At 38.5% G+C, this 21,667-nt stretch overlaps 1 protein-coding gene across 1 annotated transcript in view; it reads left to right on the forward strand.

Moving 5' to 3' along the window:
• The first annotated feature begins 8,704 nt into the window (after nt 1-8,704).
• Nucleotides 8,705-21,667, forward strand: part of LYPLAL1 (lysophospholipase like 1) — a 30,207-nt gene continuing 17,244 nt past the window's right edge. Inside the window, exons 1-2 of the mRNA XM_054630191.2 lie at nt 8,705-9,015; nt 13,178-13,277. Of these exons, the coding sequence (XP_054486166.2) occupies nt 8,931-9,015; nt 13,178-13,277 (185 nt within the window). The 5' untranslated portion in view covers nt 8,705-8,930. The remainder of the gene's footprint in view (nt 9,016-13,177; nt 13,278-21,667) is intronic.

The following is a 21,667-nucleotide window of genomic DNA, read 5'->3' on the forward strand; positions in this document are numbered from 1 at the left end:
TGTTTGCCATTCCATTATTCCATTTCTGTTAATAGTGATATCAGTTACCACAAGAAATGTTCCTCTTGTGAAATACATTTTTTGTATCCAATATTACATATTTTTTCCAGTCTGTGATGATAACACAGTTTCACTGTGATCTCTTATATTTCAATCTCCTTCAACCACCTGTATTCTACCCTATATTTCTACAGGTATTTTCCAGCAGTCACCTGCAGTCATTAATGATTGAATAGTTAAGACTTCCAGTCAAAAGTTTTTGCTTCTGTTTACCATTAAGGCAAAACCAAGACATTAAATAGATTAATAGATTAAGGCATGCATGAGTGTGTATTATTGTTTATGTAGTTTGTAGTAGTGGCATGAACCCTGAGTTTGCAATTTTTCTGGAGCTGGCAGAGGCAAAATGTTCTTACTGGATCTAAACCCAGTGATTTTTCAACTGTGTTGGTGACATAAAAATATCTATGCCTCAGTGTCCACACCATATCTAAGCATCTGTTTCTACATTAAACGTTCTTGTTTATATATATATGGATACAGAATCTTTGATGTGCCTTTTATACCAAATCTAGTCACTGTATAAAGAGCTGCCTGCTCTGTATTTGATTTACAGTAATAATATTAATCAATTTATACTGTTCCATCCTACTCTTTCACAAGTATTTTTTCCCTCTACCATCAAAAAAGGCATCTTAGTTGAATTTTTTTGTTAAATTGTTATGAAACTGAAGAATCAAATCAAACTAAATAGTAAGCTTTGAAAATTTGCATCTTAATGGTGGATTTAGTCAACCAGGACTTTTCCAGGACTATCAAAATCTCTTTGAATAGGAATCACAAATTCATCACTATCTATCTGGGAAGTTCAAAGAACTTCAACATTTTACCAAAGAGTTTGCTTGCTCTGACTGGCAGCAAAGTAAATATGATGGGCAGTCTGTTTAAGGCAACTGTCCAAGCCCAATCACATTGCATTTTCATAGGATCAACATTTGCAAACATTATAGCTGCTGCATCTACAAAAATGCATGGGAATATCTCCAAAGCAGATGGCAACTAGCACATCACAAAAACATGCAGATTCCTGAGCCAATTTGTATAGCAAAACAGCATCTACCACAGAGCAAAGGGAAGAATAATTAGCATATTCAAACACTCAGAACTTCCCAACATCCCACGGTTTAGGCAAAGGACAATGAAAAGTAATTGCTCTCACATAATACTGGCTTTCACTTGGACAGGACGTACTTACAGCAGGGTTTATTCAACTGAGTAATTCCCTTTGAATCTGAAAGAGTACACAATTAATTTGAAAATATTGGCTAAATTTTGCATAATGGAAAACACAGGAATCCAAACAAGGAACTTCTTAATGAGATTATTTCTGAGTCAGTTCTTATAAACCAATGTGGTTCTAATGTCATGAATATATCAAATTTTATTGTAACTCACAGGTATCTAACACAGTCCACATTTCAAGACAACATTTAGCAATCTGCCCCCATATAACACAGAACACTTTGTGCCAGATTTCTTCATATAATGCATGCCTAGGTCTCTTTGCAATTGTTTCTAAAAACACTGATAATGTTATGCAAACATAACCTACAATGTTTCCCATTGTCTGAATATAGAATTCTTTAATTTTCTACATAATCCTCTCAGTTAATCGACTCAGAACGGAATTATCCAGAGATGGCTGATTTTGCAGATTTCACGTGTGAGAATTCATTTAGATATGTAATGGAAAATCTGCCCTACAGCTACGCGTGCTTAGCGCAGATCCAACACCCCGTGGATAACCTTTCTACAGTGACCTGTTCATATTTTTCATACTCCAATTCCATAGTTCTCTGCTGCAGGAAACAAAACAAAATCTTGTTATTGCTAGCTTGATGGTGCTGATTTGAAAAATGTAGGTACATTTCAGATACGACATAACTGTCTCTTAACTGTGGCTACTCAGCCACCACACTCCAACCAAGAGTGTTTGCAGATCCAAACTGGGACCCAATTAAATTTCTGAGTGACATAATTTTCAGTGGCCTGCTAATAATACTATGCCCATGACACGGAATCCAACAATACAAAACCAAAGCTGAAACTTAGGATGTGTTTAATCTCACCTAACTTAAGATGTCCATACTTTAGGTGGATATAGATGAGCTCATGGCCATAGCTGAAACCAGGATTCTTTACAGACCACAGAAAAGATTCACTGCCTCTACTGACTACAGAAAAGGGACAACGCTACAGATTCAGAAAAAGATACGTGAAGTCCAACTAAACAAAAGAGTAAGGACCAGCCACAGATTTTATCCTCAGCACACAGAAAAAACTGTACATACAGAATTTGTTAACAGAGGTTACAGAACTACTCTTTTGGGGCACATAATTTTACAAAATTAAATAAAATATAAAAAAATCTATATATCATAGTCATTCTGCACCCTGCTTTTATATTCAAGCATAAAACCATCTATAGGAAAAATGCCCTTCTGTAACCTCTGGTCTGTGACAAAACAGAATCACCAGAGTGTTTTACTCCAAAGCACCATAAACATTACCTCAAAAACCTGAAGTACAATATTGCACTTTTCATCCTACCTTAGTTTTACTTACAGATTTTTGTATGAACAAGCTGAACACTGTTTTGGAAGAACTTGATGCAGTGACACAAAAGTAATTTAAAATGGAGCACATTCAACTTAAAGAAATGGGGGTTCCAATAATGCACTGTCTGAAAGTGGAACTGTATCTTTAGGACACCCTCTGATTTCCAGTCTTTCAAAGGTCTTGGTGGTTGAGCTTGTCTAATAGTCACAACACTGTACTGGAAATGTGAACAAAATATCAATTTTCCCAAATGAAATGCTACAAACTTAGGCCAACGTAAACATGATAATCAGAATTATCCCTCTATAAGTTTGACCCCAGGGTGTGGTGCTGCACAGCTGAGGAGCTGAGCTAACAAGTGTTGAAAAAAAGGAAAATGCTGCTTTATGGCATCATGTAAATTGGCACAAAACATTGCTCACACCGACACCCCAATCTTTACAAATAACAGCCAAAATGTGGAAGCCATATAAAGTCCCACTGGTATGAAAGCAGGAAAAAAGCAACAAACAGTTTTGTCAGGGAGTTCTGTATTATATGTTTCCAGTATTGATATAAATTTCTAGATTTCACCTGCTCAGGCCCAGAAAAGGTAAATTAACCAAAACCAATGTGAACTCGATTACTTTCTACTTGCATATTAAAAAAGCACCTTCTGCCATTTCCATGTTCAGTGGCATCACAAGACTGTGAGTCCAAAAGACTCTTTTGTGGTATTCAACTTACCTTTGGATCAACTAGAGAGTTACTCTAGAATGACAGTAAGGTAACCAAAACCAGATTTTACCATTAAGAAAGCAAATGTAGATTTTCTCGTGATTGTATTAAGTCTTGCCAATATATTTATGTGAGCAAAGCTCTCTTTCAGACTTCCAATTTATACTGGCAAAAGCATTCCGCATTGGCACAAGATGCTTCAGTTGGATAGACTGCATTTCTATGGAGAAATTGAGAGAGCTTTCTAGCCTAGCTGTGTTATTTGAGAGTGTGGCATGTTCAATATGCTCAATTCATCTATACATGAAAGTAAAATGGGGCAGCAGTGCTCTGGGCACATTCATTTATGAACTGCAGAGCAGAAACCTCAGTAGAATACTCCTACTAATTTCAAGAATTTCTGTTTTGCAAATCCTAACTTAAAAAATTGAATCCAAATTTTAAGAGTTTTAAAATAGCAGTCTTGGGAGTATTTTCATGCATGTCTAGATTTTAAGGTTCATGTTTTCACAGCTTCTTTCTCCACTTAGAGTGCCTATGTCCTTTTAAGGCAACAAGAACCTGAGATTTATCTACAGTAACATATATGCAAGAACACTGGTCCTTGAGAGAAATGCCAAAACACAACAAAATTATGAGGTGTAACCAACTTGCCACATAACCAGGTTAAACTGAAGAAGGATCTTTCATTCCCCATGGAGCCAAATCCTTCCACAGCACTTCAGTCTTCTGCAGAAGATCTCCCACATTCAGGTGTGTTCACAACCCAGGAGGAGAGTGTTTGAAATACTGTCTGATACATAAAGCAGCTCTGCTAGCAACTTTCAAACCCATGTAAAACCATTCACAACAACATATGAAATAAATGGCAGACACCACTAGTCCACATATTAATAGAAAGTAGCTTCACTATTTGCTGAGAACACTGTTAATATGATTTTGGTAAGCCTTGAGCATGTCTGTGAAATTCTTTGGGGAGGTTGGGTCAAGGAACATACCTCCAGTCTCCAGCAGGCTCTGGGCTAAACAAGATGGGCCAAGGAGCTTCCCTGAAAGGTGCCTGAAGATGTAGCAGCTGAGTGGACTTCCATATGAATCAGAAATAGCAAACCTGCTGCAAAAAACAAGCAGAAGAAACACACAGGCATCACAAACATAGCCAAGCCTGGGTTTGTTTTGGCAGCTTGTTGGCTAGGTGCAGGCTCAGATTCTTGAAAAAGGGAACAGCCTCCTGTTGTCCCTGGGACAGAGCCCTTGTTTATTTTAAAATAAATTGGATGGCATGCAGTAAATATCTGGCTCCTGCTAGCAAAATTATCTCTCAAAATCCTAAATACTGCTTGTCTCTTGGGCCAAGAAGAATGTGATCTGTTTATTTATTACTTGTTTACCTTATTCTGGTAACTAGAAACATTGGGTCAAGATCTCATGCTGCCAGACAGTATTCATACTTACTTTTCTCTTATGGACTGAAAACCCTTACCCAACTCCACACTAAATCCTACCTATGATGCACAATATTATTGATGCAGCCCAGCCATGGGTCTTTTTTTCTAAGAAACAGGAGAATGCAGCCCCAAAACATACTCCTGACTGGACAGAAAACATCTTTTCAAAATCTATGTATTTTGAAAGTTGATAATTTGCTAAAGACTTAACTATTTTAAAAGTATGAATGGAAATACATTTTTGTTTGGTTTGGTTTAAGTATGACCAGTTTTGCATGATAAATGGACCACTAGGTTGTGTGCCTGAATAGGAATTTCTGTGGCATTTCCTACCTCTACTGTGGCAGTTGTGCAAAGAGCTCTTGATAAAAACTTTCAAAATAAACTATGCCAAGATGTATAGAAAGCAGAAAAATAAAAATATTAATTCTATGTCAAAACACTGCCACTGAGTTCCAATACATGAAACCACCTGCAAATTAGAGGACAGTTTCTTGTTTCTAGAAACAGACCACAGTAAGTGGCATGAAGTTCTAAAAAATAGGGGACAGACCCTTGAGCCCTTGAAGAAGGGTAGGAGAGGGAAGAAATGTACAAAAGAGTCAAGTTCAGCATTTAATTTTAATGCTCAATAATGAAGAATACAAGTAGCTTCACTCAATTATGCCATCTCCTGATATGGAGACAATAATCCCACTCTACTGAGAAAGAAAATAAAGGGGGGATTTGAAAAGCTTCAAACATTTTATACTTTTATTTCCACACCACAATCCATGCTTCTGTCAAAATCACCTAGATATATAATAATAACATAGTAATATAATCATAAGTATTATATAACAATACAACCAATTAGAAATCAGATGTAATTCTTTGTAACCACCAGTGAAGCATCTATGGATTAACTCACCTACTAAAAAAACCCAGCAGTAACTCTGAATACCTGAAACCTATTTTTCAATATTGAGTGCAGGAGCCTTAGCTCTGCATACACAGCTGTAGCAGTTTTTCTGGATGTTATATATGTACACATGCTGAACATAAAAATTACTCTGCAACATACTGCTTTCAGCGAAAGTAAATTCTAAAGTGCAAAGCCATTTTAAATGAGAAAAAGTATCAAAATGGTTTCAAGTACATTAAAGTCTTCTGTTTTTTTCTGAGCAGAGTCAGTGTGAGAGAACAGAACCTAATTAGTGAGCAGTGAGAGCAAGGGCCTATCCGAAGGAAGAAAACAAAGCTCACACTTAACATTTACTTTCTTGGAAAACTTAAATAAAGCCACATATTTACATTTCCATATTTATTTCACATTTAAGTCACAATGTAACCCATTTATTTCATAAAGGCCAGAAAAAAAATAAAAAGAGAAGCAATTGCAACAGAACGTGTTTTTTAAGAGTGTGGGATCCATTTTATTAACAATATGAAATGTAATAAATTCCTTTTGGAGATGTTACATGTCAACAGTGAAAGACTTGTAAAACACCACAAGCATTAGAACTTAAGCATATGTTAGTTTAACAAAATTTGCAAGGTATTTCCATATTGCCTATAATCTTCTACAGTTATTAACATACTATTAATTCATTCAGGAGAGTCCTTTCAGTTAGTAAGACTAGTTCTTAGGAGCCATGATTTCTATGGGCTACATCTCTCTGCTTCATTGGCTTTACAGCTCTGGTCCAGGAAAAGAGTTACGACCCTATTCTAGTTCTTACTCCAGGCATGTTTCCTCCTTCCTACTCCTTTAGGTAGAAGGCAAAATGGGCAGGGAAGGGGGATCTTATTCCTCTAACTACAGAAAACTCCCAGAAACAATAGAATCACCTACTGGCCAAGACTGAGAACTTGATTTAGACCCATTACCTTATGAAGGGTGGGTTTAGGCGGTTTTTAAAAATTTAATTAAATTTCATAAATCATTAAATGTCATTTAAAATCTTTAATATTCAATATAATTTATAAACTTCAAGAGAAACCCAATAAAACATTTTCCTCAGGTATAAATAACAAGTTATTACAGTATATTTGTTGTCATTCAAATTGTAACACACTACTTTTCCATTTATGTTTGTTCAGAGCTTCTACTCTCTCACAAGTTTCTATGAAGACCTCTGCTTTGTTCTTTTTAAAAAAAATATTAGTCTTTTCCCTGAAGCCAATCCTGAATAGCCAGCCCTCTATTCACGGAAAGATTAGGTTAGCTTTTTCTTTGTTCTCTGACAGGAAAAAAAAAGGATAAATCTTATGCCTGGACTATTTCTCTTTAAAAAACAAACAAACAAACAACAACAACAAACAAAAACCAATACACAAAATCCTCCAAACCTTGAGTACTGTTTTTGTATAGTGTGATATTTTATTCTTTATTTTGTTCCTGGCATCAAGCTTTATTTGTTGGCACAAAGAAATCTTGTACCTCCAAGCTTGTAACTAAGAGGCAGGGAATGAAGTTATAAGCTTAAAAAAAACTTGATCACGGTTTGTTCCCATAACTGTGCAGAAGAGTGTTTTCAAAGCTACACATCACTGATGGACCTTTGTTTAGTAACTCTTCACAAATACTAATCCCCAAAAAGTGACATTGCTCATGGAAGATGTTAAGACAAATTAAAAAATTGCAAATAAGCATAATTAAATGAGTGACTCTGTCCTATAATAATAACAACTTAATTTCCTTCTAAGCTAATAAAATAAATGAGCCTTAATGGCTCAAATACCAAAATCAGTTTTGTGTACTGGAAGTCAAAGGAAAAGAAAGGTTTGGCTTAGCTACTAAACACCATCAATACTGACTTGTTCATTTTGGCACTACTCTGCTGAGATTTTGTATTCATCAACTCGACAACTGACACTATAGAAAATTTTAGATATACCTTTCATTTCTTCCCATCATGCAATTTATTTATTTCCCCAACTATCAGATTTTTTTCCTTCTCTTTTCTTCTTGGCCTCACTGCAGAACACTTTTGGATATATTAAAAATACAGCTGCATAGCTGCATTTTGCTGGAGGGGCAAAATAACCAGTGCCCTAAGATTTCATGGCCTAAATAAACAGGAACAGAGTAGTAAGGACAGTAATTTGAACAGAAATACAAGCACAGCATGCTCCTCATACTACACACACACACACACTGATGTTTCATCTACTTAACCCACAGGCCATTCTATAGGTAATAACGTGCTACCTCAAGAGGCTAGGGTTTCATTACATTTTTAAGAACTAGCAGGTGCGCCCCTATGGCTTGCCAAAATGCGTTGTGATGAACTGCAAAACTAATCCGCGCACTCGCCGCTCACCCCGGGTCGCACTGCACCTGGCCAGCGAAGTGGCAGCAGTGCAGTTTGTGGCCAGCAATTTGCGGCCGGCCATCCTCGTCCCGCTGTCGCAGACCTCAAAGTGCTAAAGCAAGTGGCTAATCTGCACAGCACTAGTGGGGGAAAAAACAAATAATTATGACCTTGAACGTGTATAGGTTACCTAAAAGAGCAAAAGTAAGCTCCTACTCCTTATACACTTATGGCAGTTCAGTAGAGCCTTGCGAGAGCGCCAGGATAGTTGTGCTTAGACATGGCTTAAGGTCGGACAAGTTGTCAAATGTCGGCGGGACCTTTTTCATGGTGCTCCTTGAAGGTTCTTCAGTCTTTGCAGCGGCTCGAAGGAGCCCCCAGTGCCACCCGCCTTCCCTCGGCTCTCTTGCAGCCAGGCCTTGCCCTTGAAGGGCTGCTCCTGGTGAGCTGCTGCCCGACACCTCCCCGAACACGTGTGCCAGGAAACCCCACAAACGCCATAGGTTCGTGTCCAAAAAGGAGATAGAGGAGTCCTGCAACTTAATTCGTATAAAGGCAGGGAGTCCACTGGGGCACACGCCCGCAGGGCTTTCTCTCTCTCACGTGTGACACCAAAGGGGCGGATCGGTCCCTGTCACAGGACACTGCTAAATATGGCGTTCGGAGCCAGGCCGCGCTGCCTGTCAACAAGCTTTGCTAACCCAGCGCAGTGCCTGGAGTGACAAATTTCCTAGCCCGGTGCCAGGAGAGCCCGGGGTGCCTCAGCAGAGGAGCGGGGGGCGGAGACAGGGCGACAGCAGGCCCGGAACCGGCAGGGCTGGCCCGCAGGAGGAGGAGGAGAGCGCTGGGCATGGCGGCGCCCGCAGCGCTGCAGCGGAGCGTGGTGTCCCCCGCGGGCAGGCACACCGCCTCCCTCATCTTCCTGCACGGCTCAGGTGCCTGCTTTCCCTCCCTTCTCTCCCGCTGCCCGTGGGGACGGGGCGCTCCCGGGAGCGGGTGAAGCGGGCAGGGTCGGCCCCTGCTGCGGGAGGAGGGCGGCGGGGCGGGGTGGCCGCGTCGGCCGCCAGGACTGGGAAGGGCTTTGAGGTGACCCTGTCCCCGCGGCTCTGCTCTCCTCGGGCCCGCAGGGTCGAGGCGGTGGGCGGCAAAGCCGTCTGCGGGCGCCCGGAGTTCCGTGAGAACACACGCGTTCCGGGAGATCACGGAGCGTGCTCAGCGGGAAGGGGCACATTAGGATCATCACAGGCCAACTCCTGGCCCTGCACAGGACACCCCGAGAGTCACATCCTGTGCCTCAGAGCACTCTCCAAAGGGTTCTTGGACTCTGTCGGGCTGCCTGCTGCTGTGACCACTGCCCTGGGGAGCGGGTTCCAGTGCCCAGCTACCCTCTGGGTGAAGAACATTTTCCTGATACCCGACCTTACACTTCGTACCGTTTCCTCGAGTTCTCTTACTCCCTAAATTGCCCTTCTCAGAGAGTAGCCGCATTCGGAGGATGACTTTCGCAGTTTAAGCGTTTCTTGCTGGTTTAGAATCGGCGTGGGGCACCGTTTAAAAGCCAGTGTTCATTTATCAACAGTGATTGTTCAGAAGGGCCCTGTCCATATCCAGATGGGCTTCATGGCCATGCTCTGCAGAGGGGAGTTACCTACAGCAGTGACTGGTCTGAGAGCAGGAGGGGAACATGTGTTTTGTTGGGTTTAATTCCTTAAAAGTTGTTTCTAATGAGCTAAATGACAACAAGGTACACATGACGTGGAAAAAAAAAAAGAAATAAGAAAACCAGCAATGTTAGGTTGATTAGATCAAGGCCTTGAGAATCGATACTACTGAGCTGGCCATGTGCATATGGTAACATGCTCAACACTTTCCCTGTCTCTTGCTTACTTTTGCTTTTAGCTGGTGCTTCTGTTTAGTTTAACAAAGATCTATGTCCTTACTAAATTAGTTTCTTTTTTATAATCTAGTTTAATTTTGTTTTTTAAAAATTCTGTGAGTAAAAGAATGAAAGTGAAAGAGTTTATGTGTCCAGCTCTCTTGTTAATGCTAATGCTTTAATGCTTGAGGAAATAATTTTCTGTAATGTTGGAGGAGTAAGGGAAGATTATGGTTAGAGGTTGATTCCACATGTGGTTAAAGTACTCTACAATTTTCTTTTTTTTAATATATATTATTTTGTTCATAATGTTTGTAATGGGGTGGTTTTATTTGGTTTCTAGCAGTTCCAGAATAGAATTTAAAACAGAAGTCATCACAGTGCTGTTGCTGTGGGCTGGCCTGTAAACCTGAGTTGTAAACCTTTGTACAGCACTTGTGATGGAAAGTGGTGGTCAAATTGCATGAATCCATTTTGTACATAATGCTTGCTCTAGACAAACTATAACAAGTGCAGAATGCAAATGCAAAATGGTACTGAAAAGTATTAGAACAACAATTGGTACTATACATCAGATTTAGGTAGAGGTTCCATTTGTAGCTTGGCAGGGAAGGCAACTGGACATAGCAAGTATGTAATAGCTTTTTAGGCTGAGGATTACAACTTTGCAAGTTGTAACAAGGACAGAATCATAGGCTGGAAAAGACCTTTTAGAACATCAAGTCCAACCATTAACCAAAGGCTGCCCAGTCCGCTACTAAACCATGTCCTTAAGTGCCACATTTACACATCTTTTAAATACCCCCAGGGATGGTGACTCAGTGACTTTCCTGGGCAGCCTGTTCCAGTGCTTGAAAGCCCTTTTGGTGAATAAGTTTTTCCTAATGTCCAGTCTACATGTTACACATTAAATTTAAACTTTGCATAGAAAGAAAACTTGGAAATACAGCCTATATTTGAAAGGAAAGAAAGTAATGTTTTACTTAAGGAGGGAGAAGAAGATAATAGAGCTGCCATCAGTCTTTTTCACTTTGTAAACTGGCTCAAAGCAGAATCACCCATCATTTGCTTTTTTTTGTAGTGTTCAGAACATATAATGCTAAAATTTCAAAAGAGCCTGAAAGACTAGCATTTCAGGAGATTTGTTGGCTTTTGTTTGATGTCACAGTCTCCTCTTCTCCTCCCTCTTCTCCAAGTTCTGTTCCTAAAATCAAAATACATTATCTGAGCATACAAGTGCTCACATTTGAGTAGCATTTGGACCATGACAGTTCTTGACACAGAAGGTCATAGTTAAATTTTCTCTTACTGAGTTTTCTGTGACCTTTCCATGGACAAAGTGTATTCAATAACAGTAGAGGTTTTTGAAGATCTCTGTGAAGTTTAAGAGGTGGGAATAAATAATAGAATAATGATTTATCCTACATCATTAAGGAATTTGTAAAGATCTAAGTCCCAATTCTGTAATCATTTAGATAGTTGGTTGAGTTACCTCAGGGTTCATTCTGTGTAAGTATTTTGCAAGGCCTAGACCTTGGCTTTCTAACTGAAAAAAAAAAAAAAAACGAAACAAAAGCAGTGTATAAAGGGGAAGAAAGTGTTAGTTCAAGCCTCCTTAAGATACGTTGTTCATAAGTGAGGTGACAAGAGCCTTGAGGAAACCCTTGTGTGTCGAGTGTCCGAGAAGAATCAGAGGTGCTTTTGGGCATCAGATCACAGTACTTGCATAAGCAAAGTGCTTGTGGGGGGGTTTTCGGAAGCATCTAGTTAAGGAAGTAACTTTGATTTTACTGTTTAACTTAGCACAGGGTAAGATTTGTGTCAGTTTTGCCGCCCTGTTTTTTATTTGTCACGTAGAGTATTTAGGTCAGAGAACAGTTAGTTCTAGTTATGGTAATTGTGCTTACCAGGAAGAAAATTGCTGGGTTTGAATCCTTCTTGCCTTCTGTTTTAATTTTGAAGATACATTAATTATGTTTGTAAATAAAAACCATCTGAATTTTGTTAGAATGCTTAAGAGCAGATTTTCTCCATTGGGGAATTATAATAATTTTAACAATGCATTGGTATATTCATGTGGCATTGTTCAGATGAGCCCATGTAATGTTCCAATAAGCCTGGCTAAGGACAGTGGTATTTTTTTTTCTTTTGGTTTGGCCATTTTATTGAAAAGAATGGGGCAAGTTCTAAAGTCAAACCAAACAACTTGAGCTAAAAAAATAGAGAATTTTAGCATTTTGTGTTGATAATATGTGGGAACCTCAACTTCAAGCAAGACTGAAGTCCCATGGCATGAGTGGCAGTAGTGAAATTCCAATTTGCTGAGCTGCCACTCAATTTTTTAGGTTGAACATCCTTGCTACTGTAAAATATATTCCTTGATGGACCGATTTGCTTAAGCTTGAAGTGTTGTATACACTAGTGCCTGTTCTTGGGAGGGGTGGCAGTGAAATTATAGCTGAAGATATAGTGCAGTGGTGCAAAGACAAGCTGTAGACACTGTCTGGTGTATATATGTATATTTATTTAAAAGGAGCAAATGCTATCTACAGAAGAATTCATCCTGTTTGTGGTACTTCAGTCTACAGGGGTTTTGGCCATAGGCTGTGTTGGTGAGACTGGGAAAAAATACAGATTGGGAGTGGATCTCAACTAGTTTTCAAACAGAACTGTGTGGTTAAAGTTTCTTTAAGAGTCTCCTAGGTATTTTAGCTGAACCTCTCTCTTTACAAATTGTCTTTTCCCATAAAACCTATGTGCAATGTTAGCATAATTAAATGTGAAGATCTTTTTTACTGGGTTCTGAAGTGGGTTACATAAAACTCTCTAGTAAAAGTAATTAACTTTTCTAAGGGGAGCAACAGTTATTTTACCTCACTTTTTAAGATGTTCATCAAGATTTTTGTTTATCACTTAAGCATAAATATGGTCAACTGTAAGTAAGAGAGTAAGGCGTTGTATCTGCTTGGGAGATGCTTAAGTCATTAAATGTAGTAAAGTATTGATTAAACTTATGTTGTGGCATCTCTTCAGTAGTCTTTTTCTAGGAAGTTTTGAATCCATTGGAAAGGGAACCGAAGTTGTTCTAGAAAGTCCTGTTTTAGCATTTTAGTGTATTAACTTCATAATTTGAAATTAAGTCAATCTGAAGTATATTTGATATTCTATCATTTTCTTGCTAAATGCACTGAATAATTCTTGTACTCTTCTGTGTGATACAGGTGATACTGGCCAAGGAGCAAGAGCATGGATAAAACAAATTTTGAATCAAGACATGGCATTCCAACATATAAAAGTAATTTACCCAACGGCTCCTGCCAGGTACCATTTAATATATTGTAACTGTAGGATTAAGTTCCTCTGTTCCAGTGCTATAAAGTACAGTTCTGGATATTAGTACAAATTGTCTTAACAATTCTTTCTTCTTTCTCATGTATATGCTTTCTGACAAAACTGAAACTCAATCATGCATTTTTGTCCAGGAACTGTGATTTTAAGTGGTTAAGACTCTAAAGGATTCCCAGAAGTCACAGCCTCTATTTGAAATTTGGGTATTGTCCTCATAGTAGCTTTCCATTTACTTCATATAAGTAGAAGATGATCCTGCAATGTGTGTAGTAGTGGCATTAGAGAGTCATGGTCCAGATCACAATCTTACCTATAATAACTCCCACATATTAACTATTAAAATATTGTTTTGTATTTAATGCCAGGTTTCAGTACTGAAGGTGGTCAGTCTTTTTGGCAAGTAGGATGTCAAAGATCCTCAGCTCCTGGAGAAAGGACTGGGAATTCGAAAATGCACATAACTTCTTGTTTGAATCCTGGCCCAACTATTTCAAAGAGAATTGAGTTCAACATTTGCTGTGAGCTCAAGTCTTGTTATTAAATGACACTGTGTATTCAGTGGTAGATGGATATATAGATAAAATTTTTTTCCTGCAGGAATTTTAAAGTTTATGCAGTCAAACCTAGAGGGTAAAAGTTGGACATCTATCCCCATAGCTATCCAAAGGTAATATTAAATACGGAATATATAATTAATTACATATATTATGTATGTAACATATATTAGATATATAATACTAAATTTTAAAAGTGTTTAATTTTTCTTAATACAATTTTTTTAGGGTGTCTGTGGCTCTAAATTAGGAAAATGTTTCCTTGAAAGGTAATGGGGTTGAGTTTCTTTCTGAATTTGTGTATAAGTGTGGATGAGTGCTGAATGGAAAAGGAAATTGTTACATAGGCTTTTGAGGTACAGAGGTTTCAAAGTCAGGAGAAGTTCTTGGAGGGTATAAACAAGTATAATAGCAGATTTTGTCTGGCACTCGCTATTACATGAAAAAAAACCCCTTTTCCTTGACCATGTATTTTTTATGGTCTACTTGGGCAGGAAAAGCAACTGAGAGATTGCAGTGAATGTACTCGCTGCAGAGTACAGAACTCGTGTTACAGAAAAATCAAGCCCGTGAGTGGAAGCTTTTGAAGCACTGTGTTCTGGGTTAGCAGGGAGTGAATCCCATTTTCTGTAAATAATTTCAGCCTGATGACAGGCTGAAGTGATGCTAGAGTTATCAGTGGCACATCACACACACTGAGTGGCTCCACTGCTTCCCTCCGAGCACAGCAGCTATGGGGGAAATGCAGGAGGAGCTGCTCCTCTGGAAAATTTTTTTTTTCCCTTCTGCTATATGCAGCCAGAGCACCTCAGACCACATCTGGTGGGCCAGTGCTTGACTTTTCCGTCCCACTGCACTTCTGAGGTCCAGTCCTTTTCTTATTTATTCTGGTTTCTTTGGGTAACTACAGAGGTAAACGATGTATGAATGATTAACCAGCAACATCTCCTGACTCAAATGAAGGAATTTGTTTTTGTCTTATGACTTTGAATTTCAGTACTTTGCTAAACAGATGGGAAGATTCTGTTGTTATTAAAAAATGTGAATAAACAGTTTATTTCATTCTCTTCTTTTCTAAGTTGAGGTTATTCTTGTTCTTTTCTAGAGCAGGTAGAGTCATGCATGAGCTGATTAAGTGGCTTTTAGCAAAACAGAAAAGTTGTATATTCAAAGAATATAAAATACCCACACTGTTTGTCTTTAACTGGCAAGGCACTCTTGTGTATAGCCCTTTGTTGCTGATGAGCAGCCCTAGCTGACACAGTAAAATAAAACAGATGCTCCTAAAGCAGCTTGCCACTGTTTGCAGCAGGGCTGAAGTTTGTGATGATACATGTCATTGGTTGAAACCAAAATAACGAAACATTTACAGACCTATTTCATATTGTTTTGGTATTCAAGAACAAACCACATTATGCTTTTTTGAAACAGTTTTGTAAAAGTTGTCTTCCTTTCTTTCACAGAAAATAAAAGCAAGGCCTAGACCTTCCAAACTTGAATGGCTGACATTAAAGTAATTAAACCTGAGTACATATGTTGGTTTTATTTGTGTGTATATTTATATGCATATATATTTTGATAAGAATTCAAAATGTTTCTGGTAGCAGGGGTGGAATTCAGCATCCTTGTTAATGAGACCTATAGCTGGGTGGTTATGGACATACAGATCTGCTGAGAAGATTCTGAAACCAGGTTCTTTGCCCACCCAGAGGCTGAGGAATGTGCTGGCTGAAAGTCAGGCTGCTGAGAGAGAGCCTCCGTGGGTCTCTAACCTGCCACTGCACTGTCAGTGCAAAACTTGCCTGCAGGTTCTTGTGCTGATGATGAAATCAAAGAAAAGCTTGAAGCTTGGCAACACCCTCCTAGGATTGGCTGATGTGCTCTTCTGGCAAAATATTGTTAATGTGGATGTGCTTCGTACTCTGAGCTCCTGTCTTTTCCGGGATAACTACTTTGCACATGCACAGTGAATGTTCTCTGTCAAAGTAGCTATGCCAGTAAAAGCATGATGATATAACTGCAAAGCTGGGGGCTTTGGCAGGATAAACTGCAGGTCAGGAATACCTCTTCACATTTTTGATGGAAATTAATAGATCCATAGATATACATTCTTCACATCTGTTCCAACAGAGTTTTGTAAAGCAGTGGAATTCACATTTTTCAACGCAACATTGATTTTTTTTTTTTTTTTTTGTGGAGGATGGATTTGGGTTATACTTATGTTTTGTTTAGATTTTATCCCAGGTGCTGAAACATGCATATTTTTCATTTGTACAGCATCAGAGGTTTAGACATGTTTTGATTCAAGAGTCAATGTATTTGAAAATTATTTTGAAAAACCAGTCCAGCATATAATCAGGAAGAATTCTGAAATATGTCCTTTGGCTTCACTAGCATTGATTTCGGCAAACAGTGAAGAAGATTATGGGTAAAAGCAATGGAATTTAACTGAACTAGATTTTATAAAACTATTTTTTACTCTTCTCTATAGGTATCTGTAAAAAGTCACACTTCTTTTTTTAAAAGAGATTTACTTTAATAATTGTTGTTTGATATTCAGGGTTTGTACAGAGAGCAATCACCTGATGCCCCCTGGACAGGCAGTGTTTACAGCATTTTGTCTCACTTATTCCCCATCACATTGAAAAGTGCAGTGAGTCTCATATTTGGTTGTTTCTTGAGCAAAAATAACAGAATGTGGATAGTGAAATTTACAGTTAAAAAAGAAAAACTTATAAAAATACTAAATAAATCACATATGGTAAAAAGCATGCTTAGATAAAAATGGAAAAAATATGTGGATTCCAAGACTTGATGTGATGTAGTGAGAGTACTGACACCTGAGTTTGGAATATGTTTGGAAATTAGGTGCATTTACCTGGGGTATGCAAATTTTGCTTTAAAAATTAAAAGTTTTACACATTGCTTGGAGGTTTGGGTTTGTTTTTTTTTTCTGTAATATACTGAGATACTTAAAAATTAGCAGAGAACTTGTTTTAACTGTGTCTATCTTTCTGTCAAGATTAGTGCTTCTACACATAGATTAAACTTGTTAAACACAACAGAATTCTATTTTCTCTCCATTGTAATGCTAATATATATCTTTAAAAAAAAAAACCCAAGCTCAAATTGGAGCCCTAGTAGCTGATGCAATCCCTAAAGCCACGTCTACACTAATAGTTTTAAAGGAAAGGGTTTCCTTTTTCCCTTTTTATTTGGGTCAGGATACCTACAACTTTAAATACTGTTTCAGCTGCTACAATTGTGACTTAAACATTAGGTTTCTATTGAGTTTCTAAATCAGAACTGAATACCACCCAATTGAAACTTTTTTTTTTTTTTAATAGAAAGTGATAGTTTAAATTGGCATTGCAGGAGCTAACGTGGTAAATCTAAAACCATTTAGGCTCTGCTTGTTTTAATACATATACCTTGCCTTCTATAGTTCCCTGAAAAAATCTAGGCCAAAGATTCTTTGCATTGTCTTGCATTCCATTCTGACAGTTCTTCTCTCTTGCAAGTCAGAAAATCAACTATAAACTATAATAACTACTTTGGCTATTTTATGGATCTTTTTGACATTCACCCAACAAACCTTTCTGTGGGATGTAAGTCTCTGTGCAGAACTTGTTCTCTGGGGTGCGAAGGCCCCAATGTATTCTAATTTTCATTATCCTTGTGTGGCTGGTAAGGACTAAAAGGCCCACTGCTCCATCTTTTCTCCTAAATTCACATCTTTGCTCAGCTCATGGGTGGAAATGAGCTTCATCTCACCATAGTCCCCATCTGGCTCTATCACAAAACCACCAGACAGTTTGGCACCACTCAGCTCCTCTGGCAGCCTCTGCCTGTGAGAGGCCTCGGATTGGAAAAGCAGCAGGGGTACTGCAGCTTGGACTTGAGATGGATTGGAGGGGAGCGTGCACAGTGCCTATCATACTGTTTTTGGCTCAAGCAAATGTTATTAATCCTTGACTTTTGTAAGCCCTAACCTCATTCATAAATTTAACACAAAGGAGTCTTTTTTAAAGGTGGGAGCTTGAGGGAGAAATGGGAAAGGTTTGGGTTGGTATCATGGGGTGGTTCTTTCATCTCCTTTAAGTAGAAATTTAACGTGTTCTGCATAATAATGCTTGAAGTATGCTTGGATAAGCTTTGTATTTTCCTTTTATTTCTGGTCTGGAATTAGGTGAGGAAAACTGCATATATCTAATGCTCACATCAGATGCTAAATAGCACATGAGATGCACTAAACACTTGTCAGAGATAACTGAAGTCATGCTTTGGAAAAACAAATTAGAACACGATAGAAGTAATCTTGGATTTGTAATCCCTTTTACTGCATTGTGCTCTTAGGCATCCTTCATCTTGTTTTTATTCTCTCAACCCTTTTCCAGTACAGAAGAATTGGAGACAGTCGTTTTTATATCATCCTTCCTGCAAGCAGTTGTGGATTTCTAAGTTATGTGCCATTCTGTGCTCTTGCTTTACAGTCTTTTCAAAGGTTTCTGTGCTTAGCTAGTGTCATTCATCCATCCTCAGTGTTGTTTGCCACCAGCTTGTGAAAGATGCCACTTTGAATCCCAGATCGCCTTTCAGACCCCGTAATGGAGAGCTGATGCAGATTGGACCCTGGTTAGCCTCTTGCCACTTTGTTTCAGTGAATTTGTAAGGCAGCCACTATTGGTTGCTGAGGAACTGGCAATGTGTATTAAAGGTCTTTTATGGTTTTTTCAACCATAAAATTATTGCTGTTCTCTGATTAGTACCAATGCCCAGAATTTACACCATTCTCTCCAAAAAAAAAAAAAAAATCCTCCAAACAACAAAACCAACCCAGCAAACCCACAAAAACAAAGAAACAGAAACAAACTTAATTTCTCCCACTGAGTTTTATGCCAGACTCTATGGCAGCTCCCTTTGTCTTGAATGAATAAGATTTGTCTCAAGTAACAAAAGCTGTCAGCATAGTATTTCTTCAGGTAACCGTTCTGTACCGGCTCAGTCAGCTCTCATTTCAGACAATGTGCATCCAGAACAACTCTATCAAAAGCATTTGCATGTGGTTGAGTGAACAGGCACAGCCTTTTCTGGAGAACAGCCAAGATTGCTCCTCATGGAGATGACTCTTGCCTTCCTTTTGGTAATTTTTTTTTTTTTTAAGTATAGTTCTAAGTTAAAGCTACTTGAATTTTGGACACATCATATGCTCTGTTACCATACCACAAAGTTTCATTTTTAAGATATGCTGACCCTCAGTTTCAACACAAGATGTACCTTGGACTAGAGTTTCTGATTTATACTTCTTATTTGACTAGCTGGATTCTCTGCTTTCCTCCCCATTTCTTTTAAAATTTGCTTTCTGCTTCAAGCAGACAGTGGGAATTAAAAATCATATTTTGGACCTAAATTTTCTGTTGAAATGTAATACTGAAATTCAGCAGTGGCATTATGCTATGAGAGAATTTGGGATTAGGGAGTAATATGCTTTCATTCAAAAAACCTGCCATCATTTTAAGAGAGTCAAGACTTGCTTCTAGAACCACTCAATATTTTGAAATGGAAGGGACTTTCAAGGTCATCTAGTTCAACGCCCCCTAACAATAAGCAGGAACATCTTCAACTAGATGATGTGGCTTGAAATCCCATCCAGCCCTTCCTAAAATGTTTCCAGGGGTGGGACATCTGCCACCTCTATTCAACCTGTGTTGGTGTTTCAGCATCCTTGTTGTAAAAACCATTCTTCCTTATATCTTGTCTAAATCCAACCAATTTAAATTGAAAGTCATTCCCACTTTGCCTGTTGCAGCAGGTCCCACTAAAAGGTGTGTTCCCATCTTCTTATAGGTCCCTTTAAGTACTGGAAGGCTTCAATAAGATCTCCCTGGAGCTTTATCTCCTTCAGGCTGAACAAACCCAACTCTCTCAGCCTTTCTTTGTGGGAAAAGGTGATTTGATCATTTCTGTGGCCCTCCTCTGGACCTGCTCCAACAGGTCCATGTCTTTCCTGTTCTGAGGATTCCAGGACTGGATGTAGTTCTCCAGCTGGAGTCTCAGCAGAACAATGTGGAACTACTGTGGTAGTGTGCCCGGTAGATTTTTCAGAGGGATGCACGGTCCTCCGAAAGACAACATTGCAATTTTAGAGGCCCTACCTCCTAACTGAGAGGAGATGGGTTTGGGAAGCAGGAAAAATTGAGGATTTCAGTAATTTTTTATCTTTCTTAGTCTTTATTTCAATCTTGAAGCCCAACTTCACTATAAATTTCCAGTTCTGTCTGGCATTTCGGGAAGTTCTGTCTGGAAGCCTGTAAGCCAGCACCAGAGGTCTGGGTTTATGTGTCTGCTAATGCAGAATGATCACAGTGCTGAGCATGAAGGCAGTGATACAATCATGCATCAGGAGAAAGAGTTGGGGGAAGAATACTTACCATTTTTCAATGTGCTGTCTCATTTAAAGCAGCTAGAACTGCTGGCTTGTCTTCTAACTTAAAATGTTGGATAGGGACAGTGATTTATTGGGTAATGAACGAAACCACCTGTAGTTTTATGTGAATCACTATGCTAACAGCATCATTTTGGAGATGGAATTTGCCGTGGTTTGAGATCTGAATTTGAACCTTGTGTAGCATCATTGGGTTGCTCTCCACTTCTGTTAAGATAATTTCAGACTAGCTGGCACAATTCTAAACATGAGTAAGAAGGTCTAGAGGATATATTTGTGCTTCAGAAAGGTGGAGATAGATGGTGTTGCTGCTACCTACTTTTCATCGTGTTTTTTTTTATTACTACAGAACTCAGGTTAGCAGAAGCTGATCTATCTTGAATTTGTAAAATCTGTAATGATATGTATTGCTTTGAAACTTTGCAGTGAGGTCAACAGTGAAAATTACTTCTGTCTGAGATGGAAAGGATGATAAGTACTTACAAAGATATTACAGGATATGTTTTCCTTTTTTAGACATTGAAGTGTTGTGTAGGATCTTCTTGAGACTGCACTCTCATGCAAGAGGTGTATTAATCTACAACAACACCCTTACAAATAGGAGCTATAAAGTAATCAGAAAACATGTTTAGAGTTATTGGGGGTGTTGGGAAGCATTTTAAAGATTCTAATCCTCCTAATACTTTAATCCTTCTGATCCTGCAGTTTCTTAAACAATGTTTGATACTAGCTGTGTCTCCTTTGCTGTCCATGCTCCTAACATTTAAATGTTAAGAAAGAAATTCATACAAATTGAACTTTTGTTCAAGTGTGTCTTAAAAATGGATACAAGTTTGGAAGCTTGATCTACACAGAGAGAGGATTCTTGATTCTTATTTTCTTATATGGATTTGAATCTTGTATGTTCTTCAGAACAAGCAAAACATACACACAGCCCTTAAAACCAAATAAGAAAAATTGTCCACACAGCTTGGGGGACTCTGTATTTTCATTTCCACTTTCAACAGTCCACAGTTTTAGGGACAGAGCTTTATTTCTAGTATAATTTTTAAAAGAGAATAAAGAAAGTGAGGCACAGATGGACTGATGGTATGAGTTTTAATTAAACTTAGAAAGCAAAAACAATTCCAAACTTAAAGCTGATTATTTGGTCTGACATTGTCCTTAACTGACCATGTTGGTCTTGTTGGATGGAGTTTCCACTGCACTCTGTATTTTTTTTTTGCTTTTGTATATTTCAGTCCAGCTGCTCACGTCACTGTAACATAGGGAATTTTATTTTTTTGTGGTTTAATTGTATGAAAAAATTTGGTGCTGTATTCTTGGAGCTGTACAGATGGTTCCATGCCAAACATATTTGTTTA

Source organism: Agelaius phoeniceus, chromosome 3, assembly GCF_051311805.1.
Source record: "Agelaius phoeniceus isolate bAgePho1 chromosome 3, bAgePho1.hap1, whole genome shotgun sequence".
NCBI lineage: Eukaryota > Metazoa > Chordata > Aves > Passeriformes > Icteridae > Agelaius > Agelaius phoeniceus.